This window comes from Xyrauchen texanus, chromosome 7 (genome assembly GCF_025860055.1).
Source record: "Xyrauchen texanus isolate HMW12.3.18 chromosome 7, RBS_HiC_50CHRs, whole genome shotgun sequence".
NCBI lineage: Eukaryota > Metazoa > Chordata > Actinopteri > Cypriniformes > Catostomidae > Xyrauchen > Xyrauchen texanus.
The window spans coordinates 24617914-24643125 of record NC_068282.1 but is presented as its reverse complement, the minus strand read 5'-3'; the positions used below and the strand labels follow the sequence as shown (position 1 = coordinate 24643125).

Below are 25212 nucleotides of genomic sequence, written 5' to 3'. Positions count from 1 at the left end.
GCTTGTTGCTTGCCTTTAAGCAGATGCTTTTAATCCAAAGTGATTTACAGTACAATAACTGCTGGCATAGTGCTCCCTGAGTAACCTGAGATTAGTACTTTGCTCAAGGGCACAAAGGTGATATTGCAGGTTTGGAATCTCAGTAATTCTCGGGTTCCTTGTTTGTTCCTACTTGGGACTGAATCTGCAACATTTGTGTAAATATTTCAGATTTATTTGGCAATCCAGAAAAAATATGTATTATACTATATTATATATTGTATTATAAAAAAATATATATAAAAAACTGTGCTTCCAACTCTCTAAATATTCCTTATGTCTTTTAATTTGTGTTTGAATTACATAGTGCTGAGAAGACAAGCAATATCACAGAGGTTGACTGAAATGGCATGCTCATCAAACAGATTTTCAATATCTATCAAATTTTGCCCACATATTACATCTGTAAGGTTTTCAAAACAGACATCTCTCAAAGAGCTCTTCTGAAGAACAGGAATTATTTAGAAAGTTCTTGAGGAGTACTAATATAATATTTTTTTTAATAATAATGTATTTGCACTTTATTAAGATGCAATTTATTGAAGATGATAGCAAGAGTCATACTACTGTCCATGACTGTTAGTGAGAGAACCATAAAGATGTGAGCTACACAGAGACACATTTTAGCAGAAATTAGAGGCCAAGTATTGAGCTCTGATTGCTATCAAAATGGCCACTTGGAAACAGAATTTGGTAACACTTTACAATAAGGTTCCATTTGTTAACATTAGTATATGTATTAGGTATCATGAACAAACAATTAACAATATATATATTTTTAACTGCATTTATTAACCTTAGTTAATGTTAGTACATATTGGCAATTGTTTGTTCATGTTACGTTATAGTGCATTAATTAATGTTAACTAATACCTACAATAAGGTTCCATTAGTTAGCATTAGTTAATGCATTAGGTCTCATGAACAAACAATTAACAATACAATTTTTTACATAATTTATTCATCATTGTTAATGTTAGTTAATAAAAATACATTGTTCATTGTTAGTTCATGTTAGTTTATAGTGTATTAAATAATGCTAACAAATACAATGTTTGAGTTTAAAAATGTATTACTACTGTGAAATAAACAAATTAAGATTAATAAAGCTTAATAAGTATTGTTCATTGTTAGTTAATGTTAGCTAATGTTGTTAACGAATGTTAACATATGGAACCTTATTGTATAGTGTTACCGTATATCTAGAAACTAACATTAACCAAGATTATTAAATGCAGTATAAGTATTGTTCATTGATAGTTCATGTTAGCTAATGTTGTTAACTAATGTTAACAAATGGAACCTTATTGTAAAGTGTTACCCAGAATTATTTTCATGTTAATTACTATTTATAGAAATGTTAACAAGCACCTTCAGTAAAATAATAATAAAATAACATAAAAAAACCCCAAAAACAAATAACAACAACATCACTGTAATAATGAGAAACTTCTGCATTCAAGGGGTTATGAACCAATTAAACTCTGGTTAGATTTGCCCTTCTAGTGCAGTCTTTACACTGCAATGGAGGCCAAGCCGCATTTAAAGTAGAATATATTACAGGGTCAAAAAGTCTGAGGCCACATTTAAAATATGTTATTACTTTTTTCATTTAAACCTAAAATTAAACAAAGTTTTGTGACAAAATACAACAGTAAACATGGCTTGTTATAATAACGAATTTGGACGATTGCCAGATATGTTAGTATAATTATATAAAAAACAAACTTAATGCAACTCAACATCAGATTTGGGCCAACCAAAAGTTAGTAAGCTGGACAACTAAACTTAATGGATCAACTGTTGTGTCATATGAGTGGACAGATGATCTATTAGTTGCTATAAATAAATAGTGGCAGTGATGACATTTTTGCCAACCTGTTGGTCCAGTGAGTCTGTGGTGGGCCCTCTTTCCCAGAGGTTTGCAGGTTACTGACATTTCCTGGAGGGTTTGAGGAACCAGATGATCCCTGGGACGGTGAGTAGTCGGAATAAGTGGCAGACGATCCGCTGTTGTTCAAACAATGCATTTTCTCTGGCTCAGACTCATCAGTGGATTCTAAATGCATTTAAAATAACAAGGTTGGTGAGGATTCACTGTGTAAAATCAGGTTAAATGCATGAACAACAGCATAAACCCTAGTTATTGTGGATTTCTTTATTGAGGAGAGAGAACAGCAAGAGAGAAAAGTTAAATGTCAGTTAAAATTCTAAGCTGTTAGAGCTGAATAACATTAGAACAAAACTAAAGCAAGGGATAATTACAAGATACACCTAGAAAGATGAACTCTTGAGTTTAGCTTCTACTGCCATTTTAGCTTCTCACTAACCTTTTTTTTCCTTGCCCAGCAACACAACCTTTGGCTTGTACATAGGGGGCTCTACCAAAGTTGGCCTCATGTCAGAAATGCGGATATCATTAGGGGAGCCTCCCATGGAATCCTGTAAAAAACAAGGATCAAATTCTCAGTAAATTAGAAACTGTATAACTCACTTAAAAACCTAGTTTTGCAGGTCAAATCGAACTACACAAATTGTTAGTATTAAAGTGACATTTTAATCCGATTTAAGGTTACACAGTCAAAAAAATTATAATAATAAAATGTCAAAATTGACAGTTATTTTGATAAGTGTTGATAGCAAGTGCATACACTGTAGCTGGATTACAAATCATTAATGGATAAATTAAGAGAATCTGTTTGCCTAATTGCATTTTAGATAAAACTCTATTGACATTTCAGTTTAAAAACATGCTTCAAAGGAATCAGAATTAGCCTGTGTGTACAGTAAAATGTCTGAACAAAACCTGTGAAATGTAGCTAATTTTTAGGTTTTGTAAAGTTAAAGACTTAAATTTTGGGATAAGCCAGTCATCAGCATTAATTTCTGTATTTTTCCATCCCTTATTACAATACAGTTATGGTTATAAAATGCAAACATTCGCCCCATATGACCTCCAGGTTCAACAAAATTGAAGCTGAGAAATATATGAGAAGAAACAGAGTGTGAACTCACACCTCAACATCAAGTTGAGAGACATCATTTGTAATATATAGACTGTTATGATTCACATGCTTTGTCCTGGCTTGTCTGGTCAAATGCCACAGGAGCAAATCAGCAGCTTCCACCTCCCTCGCAACTGTATATGGCAAAACTCACACCTCTCAGACCTTACTATACATCAGCGGGCTGGCTCACACAACCAACAGCAGAGCAAGAGAGGACTCACACATCAGACATAGCTCCTTTCCCCTTGTCTGCCTTCATCTTTTCACTTATCCAGTATTTTTTCTTCATTGCTCTCTCACAACAGGTCATAAAATCATTGTACTAATTTCCTGTGGCTGTGTAAATTGATGTGGCAAACTGACGCAAAAGCTGATGTACGTACCGTTGCGCTGGAAACTGAAAGACTGGGAGTTTCACCTCATGGTGTTTGCAAATCTTTAATATTTTACTTTATTATGGGAAACAAACCCATACATGTTTTTAACAAATGTTCCGCCCAGGAGCGTAGCATCCATTATAACTTTATGACAAATTTCTAAGTTCTTCCACTTTTTGGGACAAAATCATTATATTTTAAGAGTTTCATTTTGCTTGGGCACAGTGTGAAGAAAAAATGGGGACAGCCACTTAAAATGACAACTTTAAGACAAAGCAGAAGCCCTAGGCTTTGCAAACTGATAGTGTCACCAGTGGACAAATGTGTAAGCAGCAATCCTAATTATCAACGTCTGGTTTTCAATAATTCAGATAGGAATACTGGGTAAACAAATATCATGTGATGTAATTAATATTCATGAGCAAAGCTATCAAAAAAGTTTTTATACTTTTAGTTTTATACTATTGATCAAAGCTCTATGTTATGCTCCCTCCCACTTTTCAAGTCGTCCTACACCCCTGTTCACCCACAATGGGGGTTTCTGAAAAAATCCATTGAATTTGCTATGAAGGCAGTTGAAATGAGCCACCCCATATGTTAAAGGAATAGTTCATCCAAAAATGAAAATTCTCTCATTATTCACTTACCCTGATGCCATCACAGATGTCTATCTTTTTTCAGCAGAACACAAAAGAAGATTTTTAGAAGAGAGAGCTCTGTCAGATCCTTATAATGGAAGTACACATGTGCCAGCCCTTTATCAGTCCAAAAGACATATTCAGGCAGCATAAAAGTAATCTACATGACTCCAGTCGATCAATGAATGTCTTCTGAAGCAAAATCGATACGTTTGTGTAAAAAAAAAATCTATAATTAAAACGTTATTAACTTTTAAAAAAACGCTCCTGCCAGCAGCTGATGCGAAGCGTGATGCAAACGTGTCGGCGAATTCGGAAGCGGTGCTCATTTACAACAGAAGAATGAATGTCATGCGAGAGTTTGGCCATTTCAAACCGCATCAGAGTCCTGTATGGAAGCACCGATTTAAAGCTAAAAACATTTTTATTATCAACTTGTTTCTTACATAAACCTAGCGATTTGCTTCAGAAGACATTCACTGATCAATTGTAGTTGCATGGATTACTTTTATGCTGCCTAAATGTGACTTTTGGACCGTCAAAACTACCACCGTTTTTGGGTGAACTATTACTTTAAGTGAATTTTCTGCTGTCTGGTCACTGACTCAGCCACTTACTATGAGGCAGAAACAGGAAGTAGTAGTTACGGCCAAGCTCGTATTCACTGGCTGTTGCGGCTTGGGAACGACGCGATGTAAAGAAATCTAAGCAAAACAAACATACATACATATATACAAACAAACAAACAAAAATGGATTCTCATGGTCTAGAAAGAAAAGAATGTGTAAGAAACATGAGATTTATGGCACTGGTACTCCCAAGGTCCCAGCAACCCTGATAATAATAGTGTTTGTAGCTCCATATTTTGGCCAGGGGGGTCTCTGAGACCATGGGGGGAGGCAGTGTGAGGCCAAGCTGCGATGGACACAATACATCATGAGCTTGTGTGCTATTCTCAGAGGTGGGTAGTAATGTGCTACAGTTACTCCGTTACATTTACTAGAGTAACTTTTTTATTTATTTTTTTTATTTTAGAGTAAGTTTAAAAGTGGATACTTTTAAGCGGATTTGTCGGCTGGAGCGCTCTCATTCCAGGAGTGGTGCTCGGTGATGGGGAGGGTGGTGGCTTTTAAAGAAGTGTCATTTAGAAAACTGGGGAAATTGGGCTTGTTTGTGGGGAAATGGGGTGGATATCTGGCATTTCTGGAGGGCTCTAGGGGAGGGGCAGTGGAGAGAGACGTGTAGTTGTCAACGTGTATGATTATTCTAATTTTTTTTGTAAGTGTGTCTATAATCATGTAAGGGCACTGGGATGTTGTTGGGGGCCAGGGTGGGGTTGGGGATTGGGAGGGGTACTAGTGGAGGTTAATTGTTGATTCTGTGTATATATGTTTTGTTTTTCTGTGTTTAATATGTGAATCAATAAAAAAATTATTAATCAGAAAAAAGTGGGTATGCTTTACTCTCAACCACGTACATTTCTAATGAATTTTTGTAACTTTTACTTTGTTACAATTGGTGGTGTTCTTGTAGTTACATTTTACATTTACATTTATGCATTTGGCAGACACTTTTATCCAAAGCGACTTACAGAGCCTTTATTACAGGGACAATCCCCCTGGAGCAACTTGGAGTTAAGTGCCTTGCTAAAGGACACAATGGTGGTGGCTGTGGGGCTTGAACCAGCGTCCCTCTGATTACCAGATTACCAGTTATGTGCTTAGACCACTACCACAGAAGTTCACAGCTGCGTGCACGGTCACAGACTTTCACTTAAGCAGAGTCCATCACTGCTGCAGCATCATGCTCTTCTGACAAAGTGAAACACTTTCTTCGCTCCACACAGTGAAACAATAATAGTTTAGTCATGCTATGCCTTCATTTAACACCAAGACAAGCAGACATTTCAAAATTAAAATTGCAGCTCCAACTTAAGGCAGCACGCTGAGGTAAATTGTGGCTCTAATGCTAACACAGGCTTTTCTGTGTAATGTGATGGTCATTTTCAGGGTGATTCTATAACTGGGCTCTTATGACATCAGTTTTTAAGTGTACATTTTCAAATCAGTGCAGCAATTTATCAGTGCACTTTTTCCCGCATGTCATGAGCAGTATTTAGGCATTTACCCCGTGCCTTCACACTGGCAACTATCACAGCTACTTCGGGCTGTATAAATCCATGTAAAAATCCAAGTTAATTGTAAATTCCTTTTGCACTGCGGTTCGCTTGATTGACAAATGGAAAGCGAACAGAAAGCATTTCTGTGAATGCAACGAGGGGTGCGAGGCACACACGTGAGAGATGTGCGGGTGCAAGGCAATCGTTTGGCGAATAATACATGTTAATATAAATAAATATATGTTAATAAACACATTTGATCTAATGTACGTTATTGTATTTATATGTTATACTTTAGTATCTTTAAACTCCAATACAAGCTGGCTAGCGATTCTGGGTGCATAGAGCCCTATTAGATCAAATTATCATAACCTACATGTTTTTTTCAGAATATTTAAATCATTATCATTTACAATGTGGACCATTAATTGGATACTTTCTTACTCTAACTCAAGTAATAATTTATGTTAGTATTTTTACTTCTACTTGAGTAAATTTTTTTTTTTTAAGTAATTGTACTTTTACTTGAGTACAGTTTTTGGCTATCCTACCCACCTCTGGCTATACTACACAAAGAGCTACTGCAAGCATAGAAAAGCCTGGCATCGATGAATGGGTATGAACGTAGCTGTGTTTGCATTAGTTCTTGAGATTTATTGCAGTTTACAGAAACCAATGGACTACTTGCACTGACTCTCATGATGTGCTTCCTCTTTGAAATAGTCTTGATAGTTTATGGTTATATGTGTTTACAATGTGCTGTAGTTCCCTAGTTCCCGAAACGCTACTTAAAATTAGTATTTGGAAGAAGATTTTATCACATTTTCATCTTAAGCGGAATATCAAACCGATCTGAGAAAGCAATGGTTGGTATACACTCCAAGCACATTTCATCGTTTCTCCTCACACGGATATGTCTGTAGCAGACATTTATACACAGATCAGTTTGAACCGCAAATGAAAGAAGGTTGAAGGAGACTAGTAAAAGGTGTCAGTAACACAGCTCTTTGAATGAAACAACTGCAATGGTCCATGTGTGAGTGAGAAGAGCATGAATCTCCCTGTTTTTTTATTAAAGGTGTCATGACATGAGGAATAACATTTTCCTTGATGTTCCTTCCTTTTGACATGTAAGAGTCCATTGTACTTTAATACTGTAAGTTTGAGAACTAAAAACTTTCTCTTCAATACAAATAGAGCATTTATTTAAACCAAGCTGAAAAAACGACTCGTTTGGATTTACTTTGTGACATCACACGGATGAATACATCAGCACATGTCTGCCTCCACAGCAAGACATCAATGCACACTTTTACATCATCGCACCCTTGGCCGCCTACTGGCTCACAGTCAGAAAGGTGAAGATGAGAGAACAAGACAGACCGGCCTACTATTCATCTACAACAGTGGTTCTCTCCCGGGGGGGCGCGAGTAGGCTACGATGGAAGCGAAAAAAAACTGGAAAAAAAATGTTTTGGGCAAATTTTTTTTATCACTAAACTACTGTCATAAAAAGTTATAGTTTTGTATATACATAACTCCTGAATAAAAATTAAAATGTGTTTGGACTGATTTAAAAAAAAAAGTTTTGAACAAATTTGATTGGTTTGTCGATAGTGAGCGCAAATGCAGGTGATAAGCATAAGCGGTTTCATTAAGCGAGTCATTGAGTCGTTCATTCAAACGATTCGTTCAAACGGCCGATTCATCAAGAATGAGACAGATGTTTGTGAATGGGTCATTGAATCTTTGACTCAACCGATTTGTTCACAACACTGAATCATTCAAAACACGATTGAGTATTGATGTGAGATGCGCTATGCTAAATAAATAACAATACATTGTTGTAACAGCAATATCTCCAAGTTTTGTTTTTCACTGTAAAAATGTCATGATTTGCCAAAGAGAGTGCCGCCACCTTTTCCCCCCACTTTAAGCACTGATTATAACACAAACAAATTATCCTCCTTGCGGCTTTTTTTTTTTTGTCAAAAGCGACAAATCCAGCGACTGTTTTTGGAGACTTTTGTGGTGTTTGGAGACTCGAAAGCACGAATTACTCTGCATTTAGGCCTACTGTGCTCAACGAACAGCAGGTGCTGCCGTGAGCCCCTCTCCCGTCCAAAAGCACTCACAGGCGGTCAGTCTCTCAGTAGCCTCGCACAGCAGTCAGAGCAGAGAGGAGACACACACCCCTCCGCGTCCAGGCTGCAAATGAATCAGCGATGCGCATGGTCGCCGCCGCTCCGCCCTGGCTTACAGAGCGGGGTATAAGTGTAAATGTTCACTCACTCTCACACAAAAATAAATCACTGCATTTAAATTGACTCACGACATAGCTTTCCATTCACTCTAGTCTAGTCTCTTGCCAAGTTCGCTTGTGCCAGCTCTCGCTAGTCTTATCAATCTCGATTTACATAGGCCTTTACTACAAAACCCCAACATTCTTTTTAAAGACTAAACCCACAAACATTCTTTTTTAAGATTAGATCAAATCTCAGCCCTAGCCAGTATTTTTTTTTTAACTGCTAGGCGGTAGCTACACTTAGCTAAAACTACCCACACGACTAAGACACACACACACACACACACTGACGAGGACTACAATCGTTAAGTATTAAAATAAAATCTGTATTGTCTGCAAAATAATTATTTTGTTCGTTTAATTAAAGATTGTGCCTAAGTCCCGACTGATTAGCCCCTGATACATCTCTCAACATACACCACACACACACAGTTACATATTGCCTAAACTTTATTGAAAACACATCAAAATTGAGAAATTTCTTGTGAGGACCAACAAGCCAACCGACGCACCACCAGCTGCAAAAAAGCTTCGAAGGTACGATGAAGCATACCTGCAATTTGGGTTTACAGTCACGGCTGATCTGAGACCTCAGTGTGTCGTGTGTGCCGAGGTGCTGGCAAACGACAGTATGAAGCCCTGCAAATTAAAAAGGCACCTCGAAACAAAGCATGCTGGCATTAAAAATAAACCAGTTGAATATTTTAAAAGAAAGCTTGATGGCCTCCATCAGCAACAGGCAACCATTTCAGTGCACAGCACTGTGTCTAAACAGTGTTTGGAGGCATCGTATGTAGTGGCCAAAAAGATCGGTAAACTGGGTAAACCGCATACAATCGCCGAGACTCTCATTTTGCCGGCAGCGCAAGACATGTGCAGAATAATGATAGGCGATAGTGCAGCAGCCAAACTCGGTGCAGTACCACTGTCCAATGACACAGTCGCTAGGAGAATTGTAGACATGTCTAATGATATCAGAGAGCAACTGATAGAGTTCGTAAAAAAGAGTCCTTACTACACGCTGCAGCTGGACGAATCCACTGATATTGCTGGGCAGGCACAGCTCCTCACCTATGTCAGGTATCTGCAGGACAAGGCGATTGAGGAGGATGTCCTGTTTTGCCGGCCTCTTCAGTCGCACACTACAGGAGAAGCCATTTTCAATGTCCTTGATATTTTTATCCGTGAAAATGGTTTGGCTTGGGACCGATGCGTTGGCCTATGCACGGATGGTGCGCAGGCAATGACGGGGCGTGAGCGTGGCCTAGCTGCTTGCGTTCAGCAAGTAGCTCCACTTGTGAAATGGACACATTGCATGGTCCATCGCGAAGCACTAGCTGCTAAAAAAATGCCGGTTCTCGGTGCTGAACCAATCCGTGAAAATAATAAATCTCATCAAATCACGGCTGCTAAACTCTCGCTTGTTTGGGGTCCTCTGCAAGGAGATGGGGTCAGGGCACGAACAGCTGCTTCTGCACACTGAAGTTCGCTGGTTCTCCAGGGGGCGGGTGTTACAGCGGTTGTATGAGCTGCGAGAGGATGTGAAGTGGTTTTTGACAGAAATCAAATCAGATCTGGCAAAGCATCTGGATGACACTATGTGGCTTGCGTCTCTGTCCTATTTGGTCGATATATCTGACCGCTTGAATCGCCTCAACCTGTCTTTGCAAGGCTGCGAAACTCATATTTTGCTCCTTGCAGACAAAGTGCACGCCTTCACACAAAAACTAGACCTCTGGCATGGCCGCATCAGTCGAGGGAACTGCGACATGTTCCCCAGCCTTGCAGACTTTATCACTGATGCAGGCACGTCACACGATTTCTCCTCCCTATTTCAATCAGCGTCTGAGCACCTGTCAGCAATGAGAAAACAATTTGCGACGTACTTTAAAGAGGATTATCGCTCTTTTGCGTGGGTTCGAGATCCGTTTGTGTGCACAGCAAACGAGCTATCAATTGATATGCAAGAACAGCTTATTGAGCTGAAGAGTGACAGTAGACTGAAGGAACTCTTTAGCTCCTGCCCTCTTTCGTCATTCTGGGCAGCATTGATGCAGGAATACCCTGAACTCTGTGACGTCGCCTTGAAGATTCTCCTTCCTTTCGCGTCGACATATTTGTGTGAGGCAGGATTCTCAAAAATGACTGCACTCAAAACGAAATACCGCAATCGTGCACAAACTGAGGATGATTTGAGGCTATGTTTATCAAACATTGAGCCAAGAATTGAGGATCTTTGCAAGGCAAAGCAGGCTCAGGTCTCACATTAACATCACCTACCAGCAAGCTTCTGTAAAAATGCAGATGATGCCTACTATTAGGCCTAGTAATAATAACAATAATAAAGCATAAATTAATATCAGAGGTCTGGTGCCAATTCCCAATTATAGCAATAGCCTAGTAATGATAATAGGCCTACTGATGATGATAATAATAATAATAATAATAACAACAATAAATCATGTAACCTCATATAATTATATAGCAATAGCCTAGTAATGATGATAGGCCTACTACTACTCATAATAATAATAATAATGCCTGCAAGCTCACATTAGAAGTCTGATGCTACTGCCAATTATAATAATAATAATAACAACAATAAAGCATGGGGCGGGGCAGGGCGGGGGGCACTGGGGCCCCAACTGCAATGAACCAGCTTTGGGGGGGCCCAGCTTGCAAAAGGTTGAGAACTCCTGATCTACACCAAAGTTGACTTAAACAGTTGACCTTATTGTGCCCATCTGGACTATTTTAAATGTTTTTTTGACACAAACATGCAATAGACAAACTACTTCAACCATTATTATGCACCTTGTGCCACTTTTAAAAGACTCAATGTCAAGTATTAACTCTTGAAAGGAGACCCCCCATTCTGCATCTAGCTGATTTTAGTATAAAGCGTGAATTCGGCGTGGATTGCTTGTGATTCAGTCACAATATAATTAAAGCTTTGCAAAGGAACTGTTATTGAAAGATGGGGCAGTTAAAACATTACTGGACCCGACCGCAAAACCATAAGTAACCAAATTAATTCATTTTGTGGAGCTGGTTCATTCTATTCTGATTGAGATTCAAATATATATGGCTGTATTTGAGGGGCTGCACAATGTTAGGCATAACAGTGGCCGTTTACATTGAAGTTTAACCTGTTGATACGCAATTTCACTGCACTCGGGAGTGGCATCACTCTGCTTACATTTACAATATAATTTAACATCTATAAATGTAATTAATGTTAACAAATTATACATCTTTTCAAAGGTCTAAGGGTTCAACATTGATATCCGATCTCTGTTTCAAATGCTCCAGAAACAGCAATTTAGTTGTTATGGAAAAATGGAAAAATATTTCCATTACTATAAACTTCGTCTTCTCTAAATGTAAAAAATAACAACGTATATTAAAACTACAACTGTGTCCACACTCCAAAGGGTCCAGTAAATACAACTGGTATTTAAGTTCAGGTATGTCATTTTCATGGTTTGTGCTCAAAAAGGGGGTGTGAATCAACAGGTTAAAGGAGATGCTGAGGCCAAAACCCAGCGTTTCAGACAAAGAGCCAGAGATAGGATGGAAAATGAACATATATTACTAAATGATGACTGTTTTAGTGCAAAAAAAACAAACTTTACTAACATTAGAAGTGGACCTCAGGCACACACACACAAAAAAAAAAAAAAAAAAAAAAGAGTACGTCATGAACCTTTTAAATATATGTTTTAAATCTCTATTTTGTGTCATTGTTTCAATGATAAGTACAGTGTATAGCTCTATGTTGAAATAAAAATGCATAAGTAGAATAGCTGCCAAAGCCAATGCGCTAATGATATGTGGAGTTCATTAGTATTAAATTTGACATTAAAATGGCTTCATTCTGTTCTGAGTGGTTTATAAAGCCTGGTCAGAGTAAGAGAAGGTTTAAAGTATTTCTTAGTCAGTCTATCTGGGACATTTAACCATTTACATGGTGTATCATTCACAATCGTTGTATGGTGAAATTAGCACTGAAGCTCAACAGGTATGAAATATCATCAATGAATGAAACACGTTAATGAGACGGCCAGACTGCTGCAGGTTATATATATTTGATTTCTTATTCAGGAGCTTAGTGTAACTACATTTGGAATGGAAAAAAATATTTTTATGCAAGTTTCAGCAAATTATACATTTGAGATCAGTCACGCTAATGCCAAAATCATAATTTAGGCTACTGTTTTAAACAACTGACAGCCCTAAAAAGTAGAAATAATCTGTCTTTCCATGAATAAATCTCAGCTTGTAGGTGCGCTGAACGCTGTAACTGGAAATGCCTGAGCCGCATTACGTAGAACACAGCAGTAGTTGTGCAAGTAGTCCATTAATTTCACTCTATCTTACCATAATTCAATTAATATAATCATATAGGAACCTTTAATGGATCCTCAGAGTATACTTGACATTTCAGAATGACCTTTCCTTCTGTTTACTAAAAGATTTCTAGCTGTATTCAGAATATAAGCCTGAAATTAGCCTAAGTGGGAAAGTCTACTAATACATGACCATTTTAAAAATGCTGTAGGCCTCACTCCTTTTCTTAAATGAATAGTACACCCACAAATTTTAATTCTTACATTATATATTCACCCTAATTTTATTCCAAACATGTCATTTGAATAATGTACTGGTCACTCTTTTCCATGCAATTTAAATGAATGGGGAGTAGAGCTTTCTAGCTTTCCAAAGTCATTGTAACTACATGGAAAAGAGTGACCAGTAGGTGATCAAAATTTCTCTTTTTCTGTCCACGAAAGAAAGAAAGTCAAACGGGTTTGGAACAACATGAGTAAATATTGACAGAATTTTCATTTGTGGATGAACTATTACTTTAAGTCACCCTAATTGTAAAAGTCAATCATTTACATTCTTATAACTCTCTGAGATCATCTCCGTAAACCCAACCATTCCACCACACAACATTTATTTCAAGGGATAAACACTGGATAAATAATTATTTGGTATTTTAATACTGAGTTACCATAGATGTAAACATGCTGCAAGGTTACTGTGACATTCATTACTGATTGCACCAGCTCTGCTCTAATATTCATAGGCAAAGCTAATGATTTCATCATTATCCTGTCCTAAACAACCACATTGCAGTTCTGGCAGTTAAGGAGGGGGATTGCTGGCTGGGAGAGATGAAACATTTCCACTGATCTTGTTTATTTTATCTCCCCAGGTCCAGCTAACATTTAACAAACACTCCCACCACTACACAATACTCTCCATACATTCTAGAAATGCAACCATATCTACCCAGACAACAAGGATGCAAATAACAGATATTTAAAAACAAAGAGTTTGCAGCCTAAATATCATTAGACCCACTCATATTAGTGAAATTATTCACTTCCTTAAAAGGAAAAAGCTGTGCTATTTTCAACTGTAAGATATTCATGATTTAAAAGAGACAAAATTAAATGAGAAAACTTGTCATACTTCCGAGCTCTCAGTCAGATCCTCATTGTCTTTGCGTTTTGGGATGTCAATGGCTGAGTTGAGGATGGCACCTTGTTCAGACATTGGTGGTTTAGAGAAGTCTTTAACCTCTCGCTCTGTGACCTGGAAAGAACATAGACTAAACTACAAGCATGTTGTTTAATGAGAAATAAACTGTGATTACCAGGTGATGGATATAGCATTTAAATTGCACTTCACTCTGCACCCAAATTACAGAGACACTGATGTATGAAGCCAGGTAGGCTCTTTGAAGAAATTAGATGAAGCATTACCTCCTTTGGAGCAATGGGCCACTTGGCCTCATACTTGTCTTGGCTGTGTAGCTCCATATTGGTCCCAGATGTACATTTTTCAGTGTTGAGGGGATGAGTGGATTTACCCACCAGGTTCTGCACTGACTTCACCATGTTCTTCAGGTCCTCTGGGTAAGGGGTAGGATACCGCTTCAGATTAATCTCAACCTGCAAAAAGAGAGAGGAGAGGATTTAGTCCCTTAAGGCAGAGGTCACCAACCCCTGGGTCGCGACCCAGTACCGGCCGTGGAAGAGTTTCTACCGGGTCATGAGAACGTTCTGGGAAACATTTCTGTGCAGCACTGATATACACATTTTGCCCTTTATAAGGCATTATCCAAATGTACATAAAAAATTGGTTCCACTTTTCTTTATCACAATTAATTAATCGCAATTAATCGCATATACAAATATTTGCTGAGATAGCCCCTAATATAACAATAATTCAATATATAATGATGAAATTCTTATACATAGTTATCTTTAAATATTAAAAAATTATATATATATATATATATATATATATATATATATATATATATAAAATAAAAAATATTCAGATAAATAAAATGCATTACATTCTTGTGGCAGAAGAGTTAAGACGATAAAAAAGCGGGTTTAGAATACAGTGTATTGTTTACTACCATATTATTGAACATGAGCCAATCATTGGCATACAGTTCACAGCAATCCATTTCGAAAGTGAATTTGTCAATCAGTTCGAGATTTATTATGAGGGGACCCGTCAATGTACCTGCGGGAGTTGTTCGAGATTTATTATGAGGGGACCCGTCAATGTACCTGCGGCAGTTGTTGTTGCTATCCTGTACCTGCACATCTTTCTTTTGGTGTTTTTCAGAGTCAGTAGAAAGGACTATTTATTGTGACTGTGACCTTAATTTCCTACCGTCTGTATGTTGTTAGTGTCTTAACAACTGTTCCACAGTTGCATGATCATTAATTGTTTATGGTTCATTGAATAAGCATGGATAACATTGTTTAAACCCGTTACAATAAAGATCTGTAAAGTTATTTGAATATTTTGTTTGGATACAGTGTCCTGAAAAAGGGATGTTTCTTTTATAAGATTAAGATTCAACTTTATTGTCATTGTGCAGAGTACAGAGCCAATGAAATGCAGTTGTTTTCGCATATCCCAAATAAGCTGGGGTCAGAGCGCAGGGTCAGCCATGAAACAGTACCCCTAAAGCAGATAGGGTAAAGGGCCATGCTCAAGGGCCCAACAGTGGTATCTTGATGGTGCTGGGGCTTGAACCCCCGACTTTCGGTCAGTAACCCAGAGCCTTAACCGCTGAGCTACCACTGGACCCATTTTATTATTGAGTTTATATACACTGGCGGCCAAAAGTTTGGAATAATGTACAGACATTGCTCTTATGGAAAGCAATTTGTACTTTTATTCCCCAAAGTGGCATTCAACTGATCCCAATTTATAGTCAGGACATTAATAATGTGAAAAATTACTATTATAATAAAAAAAAAAACAATCTGAACTTCTTAAACTACTTCAAAGAGTTCTCATCAAAAAAATCTGTGTTTCTTTGCCCACTCTAAATATATATATATATATATATATATATATATATATATATATATATATATATATATATATTTGTTTTCTGTTTCAAGTGTCTTTTTCTTTGCAATTCTTCACATAAGGCCTGCACCCCTGAGTCTTATCTTTACTGTTGTACGTGAAACTGCTGTTGAGCGGGAACAATTAAATGAAGCTGTCAGCTGAGGACATGTGAGGCATCTATTTCTCAGACTAGAGATTCTGGTGTACTTATCCTCTTGTTTAGTTGTACTTCCAAATCTCTTTCTGTTCTTGTTAGAGCCAGTTGGCCTTTGTCTTTGAAGAATGTAGTGTACACCTTTTTATGAAATCTTCAGTTTTTTGGCAATTTCAAGCATTGTATAGCCTTCATTCCTCAAAACAATGATTGACTGATGAGTTTGTAGGGAAAGCATTTGTATTTATTTTTTTTTGCCATTTTTGACCTAATATTGACCTTAAGACATGCCAGTCTATTGCATACTGTGGCAACTCAAAAACAAACACAAAATTATTTTCATTTAAAATTATACTTAATTTAATGAACCAAATAGCTTTCAACTGTGTTTGATATAATAGTAAGTTATTTTCTAATACCAAATTAGCAATTTGTGTAAGAGTGATGGCTTCTGGAAATGGGGCCTGTCTAGATTTGGTCAAAAATTACTTTTTTTTTGTTTTTTTCAAATTGTGATGGTCCTGTTTCCCTTCTGTCACTCACTCGCCGTTGTGTCGAATGAAGTGACACAAAGGGTCTTTCTGGGATGCCAAACGCACCTCTGAACCTGAGAAAAGGCCAATGTCAAGTTGGCAGACAGAATTTGCATGCCCCGCCCCGGACATACGGGTATAAAAGGAAGCGGGGCAGTGAGTGTCGGTCAGAATTTTTCTTCGGAGCCGAACGGTTGTGCAACAGCCAAGCTGAGTTCACCACTGTTCCACTCACCTCTGTAGGCAAGAAGCACTGCTGTTGAATCTATGGCACGTTTCCAGCTGGTGTTCTCTCTCTCTGCACGCTATTCATTGCCTGAAAGAGTGTTTCTCCTCCAAAAAGAGTTTATTTCCTCTAAAAGAGTTTGAGTTCCCACTCATAAAAGAGCAATACACAGGCATTGAACGTCCTTTTCTTTTTAAAGATGTCTTTCCACCTGTCTTTCCGTCATTCCGAGATGCGGTTGATTTCTCTCCAGTTCTGATGGTCATAAAAGCTGCCTCGCCTGCCTGGGCTGCGATCACACACAGGCAACATTTTGTGAATGGTTCAGGTTCTCAGTGCGAGAACATAGCCATGGCAAAATTGTGGTCGCGGCTTTCTTTTCTCATGAGTGAAAACCACTTCAGCCACTCCCCGCGCCGTTCCTTCTTTCCACGGGATTGAGGATGACCCGGCTGGCAATGAAGGCGATTTGGGGAAGACAACGTGCTCGGTTTCTATGGGAAAATCCCCCACCAAACCTGCCACCTTCGGGTCTGCTCGCCCAGTCTGAGGCTGAATGCTCATAGCCACCCCTCCCCCCCTTTCCTTTCTTCCTGGATGTGCATGACGAGCTGACGCAGTCGTGGAGGGCACCTTTTACTGCCAGGAACCGACAACTCCGCTAGTCCGCTCTCACTACCCTGGATGGCCGGGCAGCCCACGGGTACACGGAGGTCCCACAGGTGGACAGAGTGTCCCGAGATGCGATCCACTTGTGTCCCGAGAATGCCGCCAGGTACTCCCCTCCACAGCCTGTAGAATGACAACATCACTAACATCTTTGGCTGAACATGGTCGAGATGCGCGACGTTGACAAGGCATGCCTTCTCATCCCAGCAGCCCAGCAGTTTTCGGCGGTGAAGAAGCAGATGGCACATCCCTGCCTGCTCGCCGAGGGCATCCCCCTGCGGCTAAACAACAAGTAGCCCCGCCTCAACCCGGGCCCAGCTCTCAGCCCCAGCGTCTAGCACCTTGCCGGCAGGATTACGCCCCCCGTCTCCAGGTCCCCTCCCAGGACCAGTAAAGCTCAGAAGCACTCCTGTGACGGGCGACCCAGGCAGTCAGACGTTCGCTCCGGAGCTGGTACCAAGACCACTCCGTCCCCAGGTGGAGGGCCAGGAGGAGAATCCTTGTTTCTCAAAGCACCCACATTCTCAATAAGGAGGGATTTCCTCACACCCTGGGTCATCCAGCCGGTGCACGCCATTCTCATGGCACCCCGGCCCCAAAACTCTACAGTCCCGGCTCACGGACACAGCTCTCTCGCCTCCGGACCAGCAACTGCTCAGCAGCAATTCGCGGCCAACCCACATTTCCCTTGGGCAGCAACGCTGCCCCGGTCGCCGTGCTGTAGAGTTCCCCTTCATTAGGCTGGACTGTCATTTCCCATGTATGGCTTCACAACCCTCGTGGAGTATTTGCCACATGTTACCTCCCCCTAGACTGGGCAGGATGTGGCCTCCACAGGGTCTTTTTCCCCTGAAAGAATAGGACCGGGAAAGACCGCCTTCCCTGACGCATTTCATAGCGTTAAGATAGCCCCAGCAGCTTCACCTCCTATGTGAGAGACATAGTGAGAGAAAAGGCCACGGCTGCCGGGCTTGCTCCCATGGTAGACATGTAGCACCTGTTCCCCCCCTCAGGGGTGTTGGGAACCTAAGGTTTGTATGTGACATCTCTTTGGGGGCGTTGGGGAGGGCTATGTCCAGCCGACACAGTTGCCTCTAGCACGCAGTAGCCTGCTTGCACCTGTCTTGACAGTTCAAGTAACACGGTCAGTGCATGGCGTTTTTAGATGGGACACTTTGTGTCACTTCATTTGACACAACGTTGAGTGAGTGACAGAAGGGGAATGTCATGGTTACTGTTGGAACCTCCGTTCCCTGAGGGAAGGAATGAGACGTTGTGTGCCTCCTGCCACAGCACTAGACCTACCACTGTATATGGCCGTACCTTATTTTCAGCTGCTCAGTGCAAAATCCTAACTGACACTCGCTGACCCGCTTCCCATTCTAACCGTATGTCTGGGTCGGGGCATGCAAATTCTGTCTGCCAACTTGACATTGGCCTTTTCTCAGGTTCAGAGGTACGTTTGGCATCCCAGGAAGACCCCTTGTGTCACTTCATTCAACACAGCGTCTCGTTCCTTCCCTCGGGAAACGGAGGTTACAAAAGTAACCATGACGTTTCTTTACATCAGTAATGTCCTGATTATACTTTGTGATCAGCTGAATGCCACTTTGGTGAATCAAAGTTTCTTAATTTCTTATATATACTGTATACACAACCGGTCAAAAGTTTTGAAACACTTGACTGAAATGTTTCTCATGATCTTAAAAGTCTTTTGATCTGAAGGCATATGCTTAAATGTTTGAAATTAGTTTTGTAGACAAAAATATAATTGTGCCAGCATATTAATTTATTTCATTATAAAACTAAAAGGAATAAAAAAAAAATACATTTTTGAAATTGACATTTCTACAGAATCCCTCAACACTGCAGAGATTAGGCACCTAAAGTCAGATTCATCAGCCAATCAGATTGATTTATTTGTTCTTGGTGGGTGTGGTCTTTAGGATATTCCCAGTCCATGCCTTCTAGCTAGCCTTGAGTGACGCAATCAAGCTTTAAGTGATGTATGTAATTTGAAATTGAAGAGCACGAGATCTTGCTGATGAGCCAGCTGATCCACATTACCATTGAAAAAGAGATCCTTATGGATTTCTACATGATCATGCGATTGATTAATAAAACAGGAAAGCAGGACTGATTTTCACCTCAAGCAAATTGGTAAGTACTTTTTGCATTGTTATAGCAACATCAGGAGTTTTCTAAGTGTAAATTAGGCTGCTTGAGCATTCAGTGTCGGATCAAGTTTTGGAAAGTATTTATTGCAAGCAAAATATAAATTGCAAATATTATTAGACAGCTTTTTCTTGGGATTAGACCTCCTTGGTTCTGGCTTGCCTGCATGGACGTGTTTTTAAAATGTCAATTGGTATTATTAGTTGAATGCCACGTAATGTATGATGAATGGTGTATTTTTCTTTGTGAAATTGTGTATTCTTAATGGCATGAATCAAACAGAAGGCCTAGACTTAAAATGCACAGGCGCAACTGTATGGATGGATGGATGGATGGATGGATGGATGGATGGATGGAGTGATTTTTTTGTGGCATGGATTCCACAAGACGTGAAAAATTCCTAATTAAGCAAATGGAGCTCAAGTGGGGATATTAGTGTAGGTGTATATAAGTTTATGCGTGTGAGTGTTGCATGCCTTGGGGACCTTCACTTTTCCTGAGTTGTCTTCCTCCTCCTTCTTATCCTCAAACTCAAATGCCACAGTCATCCTCTGCTGTCTCTGCTCCTCCCAGAGGGTGGGATTAAAGCTGTCGGTGTCAGATTGGTAATCTGAAGAATGGAAAGCATGCATCCGTCCAAAATTTTAATCCAGTGTAATGTAAAAAAGCAATCAAAGAAGAAAAGAGAAATGGTTTGTTTATTCTCACCCTCGTCATGTCGGGGCTGCTGAGGAAACATGTAGTTGGTAAGAACTCTCTGTTTTGTCTCAGGATGAGCCTCGGTTTGCAGGGGGATAAGGGCCTTGGACTGAAACAATAAATCGACAGTTACCAAATGAATCAATTTGCTGGACATAAGTGGTGCACAGCAAAAACAATTTTGGGTTCTAAACATCCATAAAACAAGATACATTTACTTCAGAAGCAAACTTTCACAAGATATTAAAGAATATTCTGGGTTAAATATAAATTAAGATCTATTAACAGCATTTGTGGCATAAAATTGATTGCTACAAAAAAAAACATTTTTTTCTTTTCTTTAAAAAAAAAAAAGCACAAATATGTGTTCCAGTAAGGCGCTTACAATGGAAGTGAATGGGCCAATCAATAAATGTTAAAATACTCATTGTATATAAAGTACAGCCACAAGACACAAACAATATGCATGTTAACATGATTTAAGTGTGATCAAATTACTTACAAACCCTTTCTTAGTTAAAGCCAATTTAACATGTAATGTCAATAAACCCCTAAATCCCTAAAATGACTGTAAAATGACCATTTAAACAACTTTACACTTCTAATAATACAAGTTTTAATTAAATAATAAATGTAAGTGTTTTTATAAAATTATTAGCTTCACATTCTGCCTTTAAACCCTCCAAATATTGGACCCATTTACTTTCAGTATAAGTGCCTCACTGTAACTTAGATTTTAGTCGAGTTGAAATAATTTTTTCTGGTAATCAATATTATGCCACAAATGCTGTTGATTGAGCTTAACTTGTATTGAACTATTCATACTAGAAACTAGAATATTTAGAAAAACTAGAATATTTCTTTAAGGTTGGTTTTGAGAAAATACATATTGAATTGAAGTGGAAAATTGGGTAAGAAAGCAATTTTTTAAGGTTTATGTGTAAAATGAGAAAAAACTATTTGCCAATGGGGTAAGACAAATAAACTTAATTCAAAATATATTCTCTTATGCAGTTTTGTTCAAGTAAACTTATCTTGCTTTAAGTATATTTAGGTATTTTAACTCAAAAGTACAAAAGTACTGGAAAATGATTGTTTGCAGTGTATGTATTATGACCACTTAATCACCACATTTGATAAACAGTTAAATACAGTTTATGGGCAAGACTGTATTCAAAGAGGAGTTCCAGATAACAACCTGATTGTCAGATAACCAGAGTGCAGCAAGATCTTTCAATTTAGTGAAAGTGAAGGGAAGATTCTTTAACCTAAAGAAGAAAATAAAAATTAGTTCACATGAGTTCAAAACATCAAAACATGGATGAGAAGAAACTAAACGAGACTGTTGGGGAGAGCTAATTTGCTGTAGTTAAAATGTTGTGAAGACCTGAGGTAATTCTGCACACTTAAGATAGCCCATTAACTCAGGTACTCTAATGGCTACTGCATTTAGTCTAGTTTAAGTTTAATTACTCTGCTTCCATGTAATCATAGTCAGAGCATCCAAACTGTCCACATAGCTCAGAAAGAGCTTTCTTAATTAGCCTGTAGGCAGGCCAGGTACTTTCTAATACCATGCCCCATTACTGTCATTATGGAAAATAATAAACATTGCTTTACATGAACTGACTAGAACTGTTCATCAACCACATAAGGATAATCTTTTTGCAGGTTTTAGGATAATCTTTCTAATATTTTTATTCATTAAACAATACTGAAGACATCATGTATTGGTGCAATGAATTCCTGTTGATACATGCGTGCAAAGGGTGTAAAATGAAAGAACTACAGGAACATCAGGTGTTACCTATTGTCACTCAGATTAAGAACACGTAGCTTTGTCATCTGTCCAATTTCATCAGGCAGAAACTCCAGTTTATTGGAGCGCAAGGACATGACTGTGACATTCCTGCAGTTTCCAATCTGCAGCACAGGACAGGATATGATAGCTCTTGTAAGTTGCAATTTTGTCAGCTTTTGTGTTGGATATCAGCATTCTCTCTCTCAGGTAAAGTGACTCTTGTAATTTGTCAGTCAGCATTTGGTTTTACAGATTTTGACTGTGCTGTACTCTCAAACTGTGGTACATGGAGTGCTCCCAGTTGGTATGGAACATGAATCCAAATACTTAATACTGAAAATACTGAAGGTGCACTCAGTCATATTTGTATATACACTCACTGAGCACTTTATTAGGAACTCCTGTAAACCTACATAATCATGTGATTATCTAATCAGTAAATCGTATGGCAGCAGTGCAATGCATAAAATCATGCAGATACCGATCAGGAGCTTCAGTTTATGTTCACATTTACCATAAGAATAGGGAAAAATAATTTGATAGCAGTGATTTCAAACATGGCATTATTATTGGTGCCAGACGGGCTGGTATTAGTATTTCCATAACTGCTGATCTCAGTCAGCGGCAGTTCTGCGGATGGAAATGCGTTGTTGATGAGAGAGGTCAATGGAGAATGGCCAAACTGGTTTGAGCTGACAGAAAGACTATGGTTACTCAGATAACCACTCTGTAATTGTAATGAGCAGAAAAGCAACTCAGAATGCATAACACATCGAACCTTGAGGCGGATGGGCTACAACAGCAGAAAAATGAATTCACATTTGATTCACTTCTGTCAGCCAAGAACAGAAAGCTGAGGCTGCAGTGGGCATAGGCTCAACAAAACTTGAACAGCTGAAAACTGGAAAAACGTAGCCTGGTCTAATACATTTCGATTTCTGTTGAGGCACACAGATGGGAGGGTCAGAATTTGGCACCAACAGCATAAATCCATGGACCCAACCTGCCTTGTATCAAAACTCCAGGCTGGTGGCGGTGGTTTAATGGTGTGGGGAAAGTTTTCTTGGCACACTTTGGGCCTGTTAATATACCAATCAATCATCTTTTGAATTCCACAGCATATTTGAGTATTATTGCTGCTGACCATGTGCACCCCTTCATGGTCACAATTTACCCATATTCTAATGGCTACTTCTAGCATGATGATGCACCATTTTACAAAGAAAAAGTCGTCTCAAACTGGTTTCATGAACGTGAATATGAGTTCACTGTTCTTCAGTGGCCTTCCCATTCACCGGATATGAATACAATAGAACACCTTTGGGATGTGGTAGAATGGGAGACAGCATGAATCCGCAGCTGACAAATCTGCAGAAATTGTGTGATGCAATCATGCCAACATGGACCAGAATCTCAAATTAATATTTACAACATCTTGTTGAATCCATGCCACAAAACATTTAGGCTGTTTGAGAGCAAATGGAGGCCCTGCCCAGTATTAATATAATGTTCCTATTTATGTGCTCAGTCAGTGTATATTGTGCTGACACCTACCAGTGTAGATTAAGCATAAAGGAAAAACGTTCTTAGTTACTGTACTGTTGCTATTGTAAATATACGCTACTAGGAGCCAGCCATGATTTCTTTATTTTGTGAAATTGTTCAAATGCAGAGGTTAAATGAGACATGCAAGTAATCAGATGATCAGACTTGTTTAGTCTAATTTGATCAGATGTGTTAGGCATGCAAAGTTTGAGAACCATTGCTTTACTTCAATGCATATCACTAGTATATTTCCAAATTATTGGGAAGATAGTGATGAAACCACAGAAACCTGGCTTAAAGTCTGCAGAGGAGTAATGGACGCCACTGTGCTGGCTTTGATTGTGAAGCTAACAGGGCTCTACTTGAAGAGCATAGATACTAGACAGCCAGTGAAGAACTTCAGTAATATTTATAAACACAATAAAGACATCCACATACTGTATCCTCTCAAGTCTGATTCAGTATATCCATCCTCTACATGTATCAATGATTAAAGGTTGTTGGCTAAGATTATATTTCTGATCTTTCTTGAAAAAAGTAATATTGCACCAATTTTGGCTAAAGATGGGCAATGTTGGTCATAGTAGCTATAGTGTGTGACTAGCCAAAACCAGCATAGAGCAGCCAAACATATAGAGGATGTATCTTTGCTTTTAATTATTAGTTACTCTAAATGAAACAGAGAGAGTAGGGCACTAATGCTTACCTCCCTGGGCAGCTCAGCCAAGAAGTTCTCATCAGCTGCAAATGTCCGAAGATTGTGCAGGTAGCCAATGGTGGAAGGCAGCGATTCCAATTCATTACAGCTACAGTCAAACTCCTCTAAAAGTGATAAACTGGCAGATGTGAGAAAAAGTATAAAATATAAGGAAAAATATAATTGTTATATATTATTTTTAAACATATATAAGACTTCAAAACTTGTTTATACCCCATGAGTGTGAAACCTTGTGCTTTGAAATAAGTCTTAAAGGGATAGTTCACCCAAAAATGACAATTATTTTATCATTCACTCACCAATCCTGTATGACTTTCTATCTTCTGTGGACCACAAAAAGAAATGTTTGGCAGAATGTTAGCCTCAGTCACATTCACGTCCATTGCATCTTAATTTTGTGTACAAAGAAAGTGCATGGTGACTGAATCTAACATCTCCTTTCGTGTTCAAATAAATAAATAAGGTCATGTGGGTTTGAAACATCGTGAGGGTGAGTAAATAAATTACATTTTTAGATTAGCTTGAACTATCCCTTTAATATTACTCTCACTTTCAAAAATCCAATTAAAATGTTTTCAACGTGTATGAATATCCAAGACTGACTGCAGTCAATATGAACAGTATCAATGTCTGGGTCTCAAATTCTTTTAACACAGGGAATAAATGAGTTTTGTTAATGATAATATGGGAAATGTAAGTTATGTTGAACAATTATCTCCACTTAACAAAGGTATGAATTAAAGGGATAGTTCATCCAAAAATTATTACTAGTCATATCAGATAAAATCAAACAGTGGACACTATTATAACG

General features: G+C 38.7%; 1 protein-coding gene across 11 annotated transcripts in view; it reads right to left on the bottom strand.

The window, feature by feature from the left end:
• Positions 1-25212, bottom strand: part of LOC127646418 (leucine-rich repeat-containing protein 7-like) — a 122945-nt gene that overhangs the window by 16036 nt on the left and 81697 nt on the right. For 6 of the 11 annotated variants that reach the window (XM_052130043.1, XM_052130049.1, XM_052130045.1 and 3 more), the window contains 10 exons: positions 24390-24519; positions 22145-22260; positions 21536-21605; positions 20347-20446; positions 20115-20248; positions 14261-14449; positions 13968-14090; positions 4680-4766; positions 2370-2481; positions 1918-2098 (listed from right to left, as the gene is read on the bottom strand). In XM_052130043.1, the coding sequence (XP_051986003.1) occupies positions 1918-2098; positions 2370-2481; positions 4680-4766; positions 13968-14090; positions 14261-14449; positions 20115-20248; positions 20347-20446; positions 21536-21605; positions 22145-22260; positions 24390-24519 (1242 nt within the window). The remainder of the gene's footprint in view (positions 1-1917; positions 2099-2369; positions 2482-4679; positions 4767-13967; positions 14091-14260; positions 14450-20114; positions 20249-20346; positions 20447-21535; positions 21606-22144; positions 22261-24389; positions 24520-25212) is intronic. The other 5 variants (XM_052130044.1, XM_052130046.1, XM_052130054.1 and 2 more) reach the window with 3 other exon arrangements.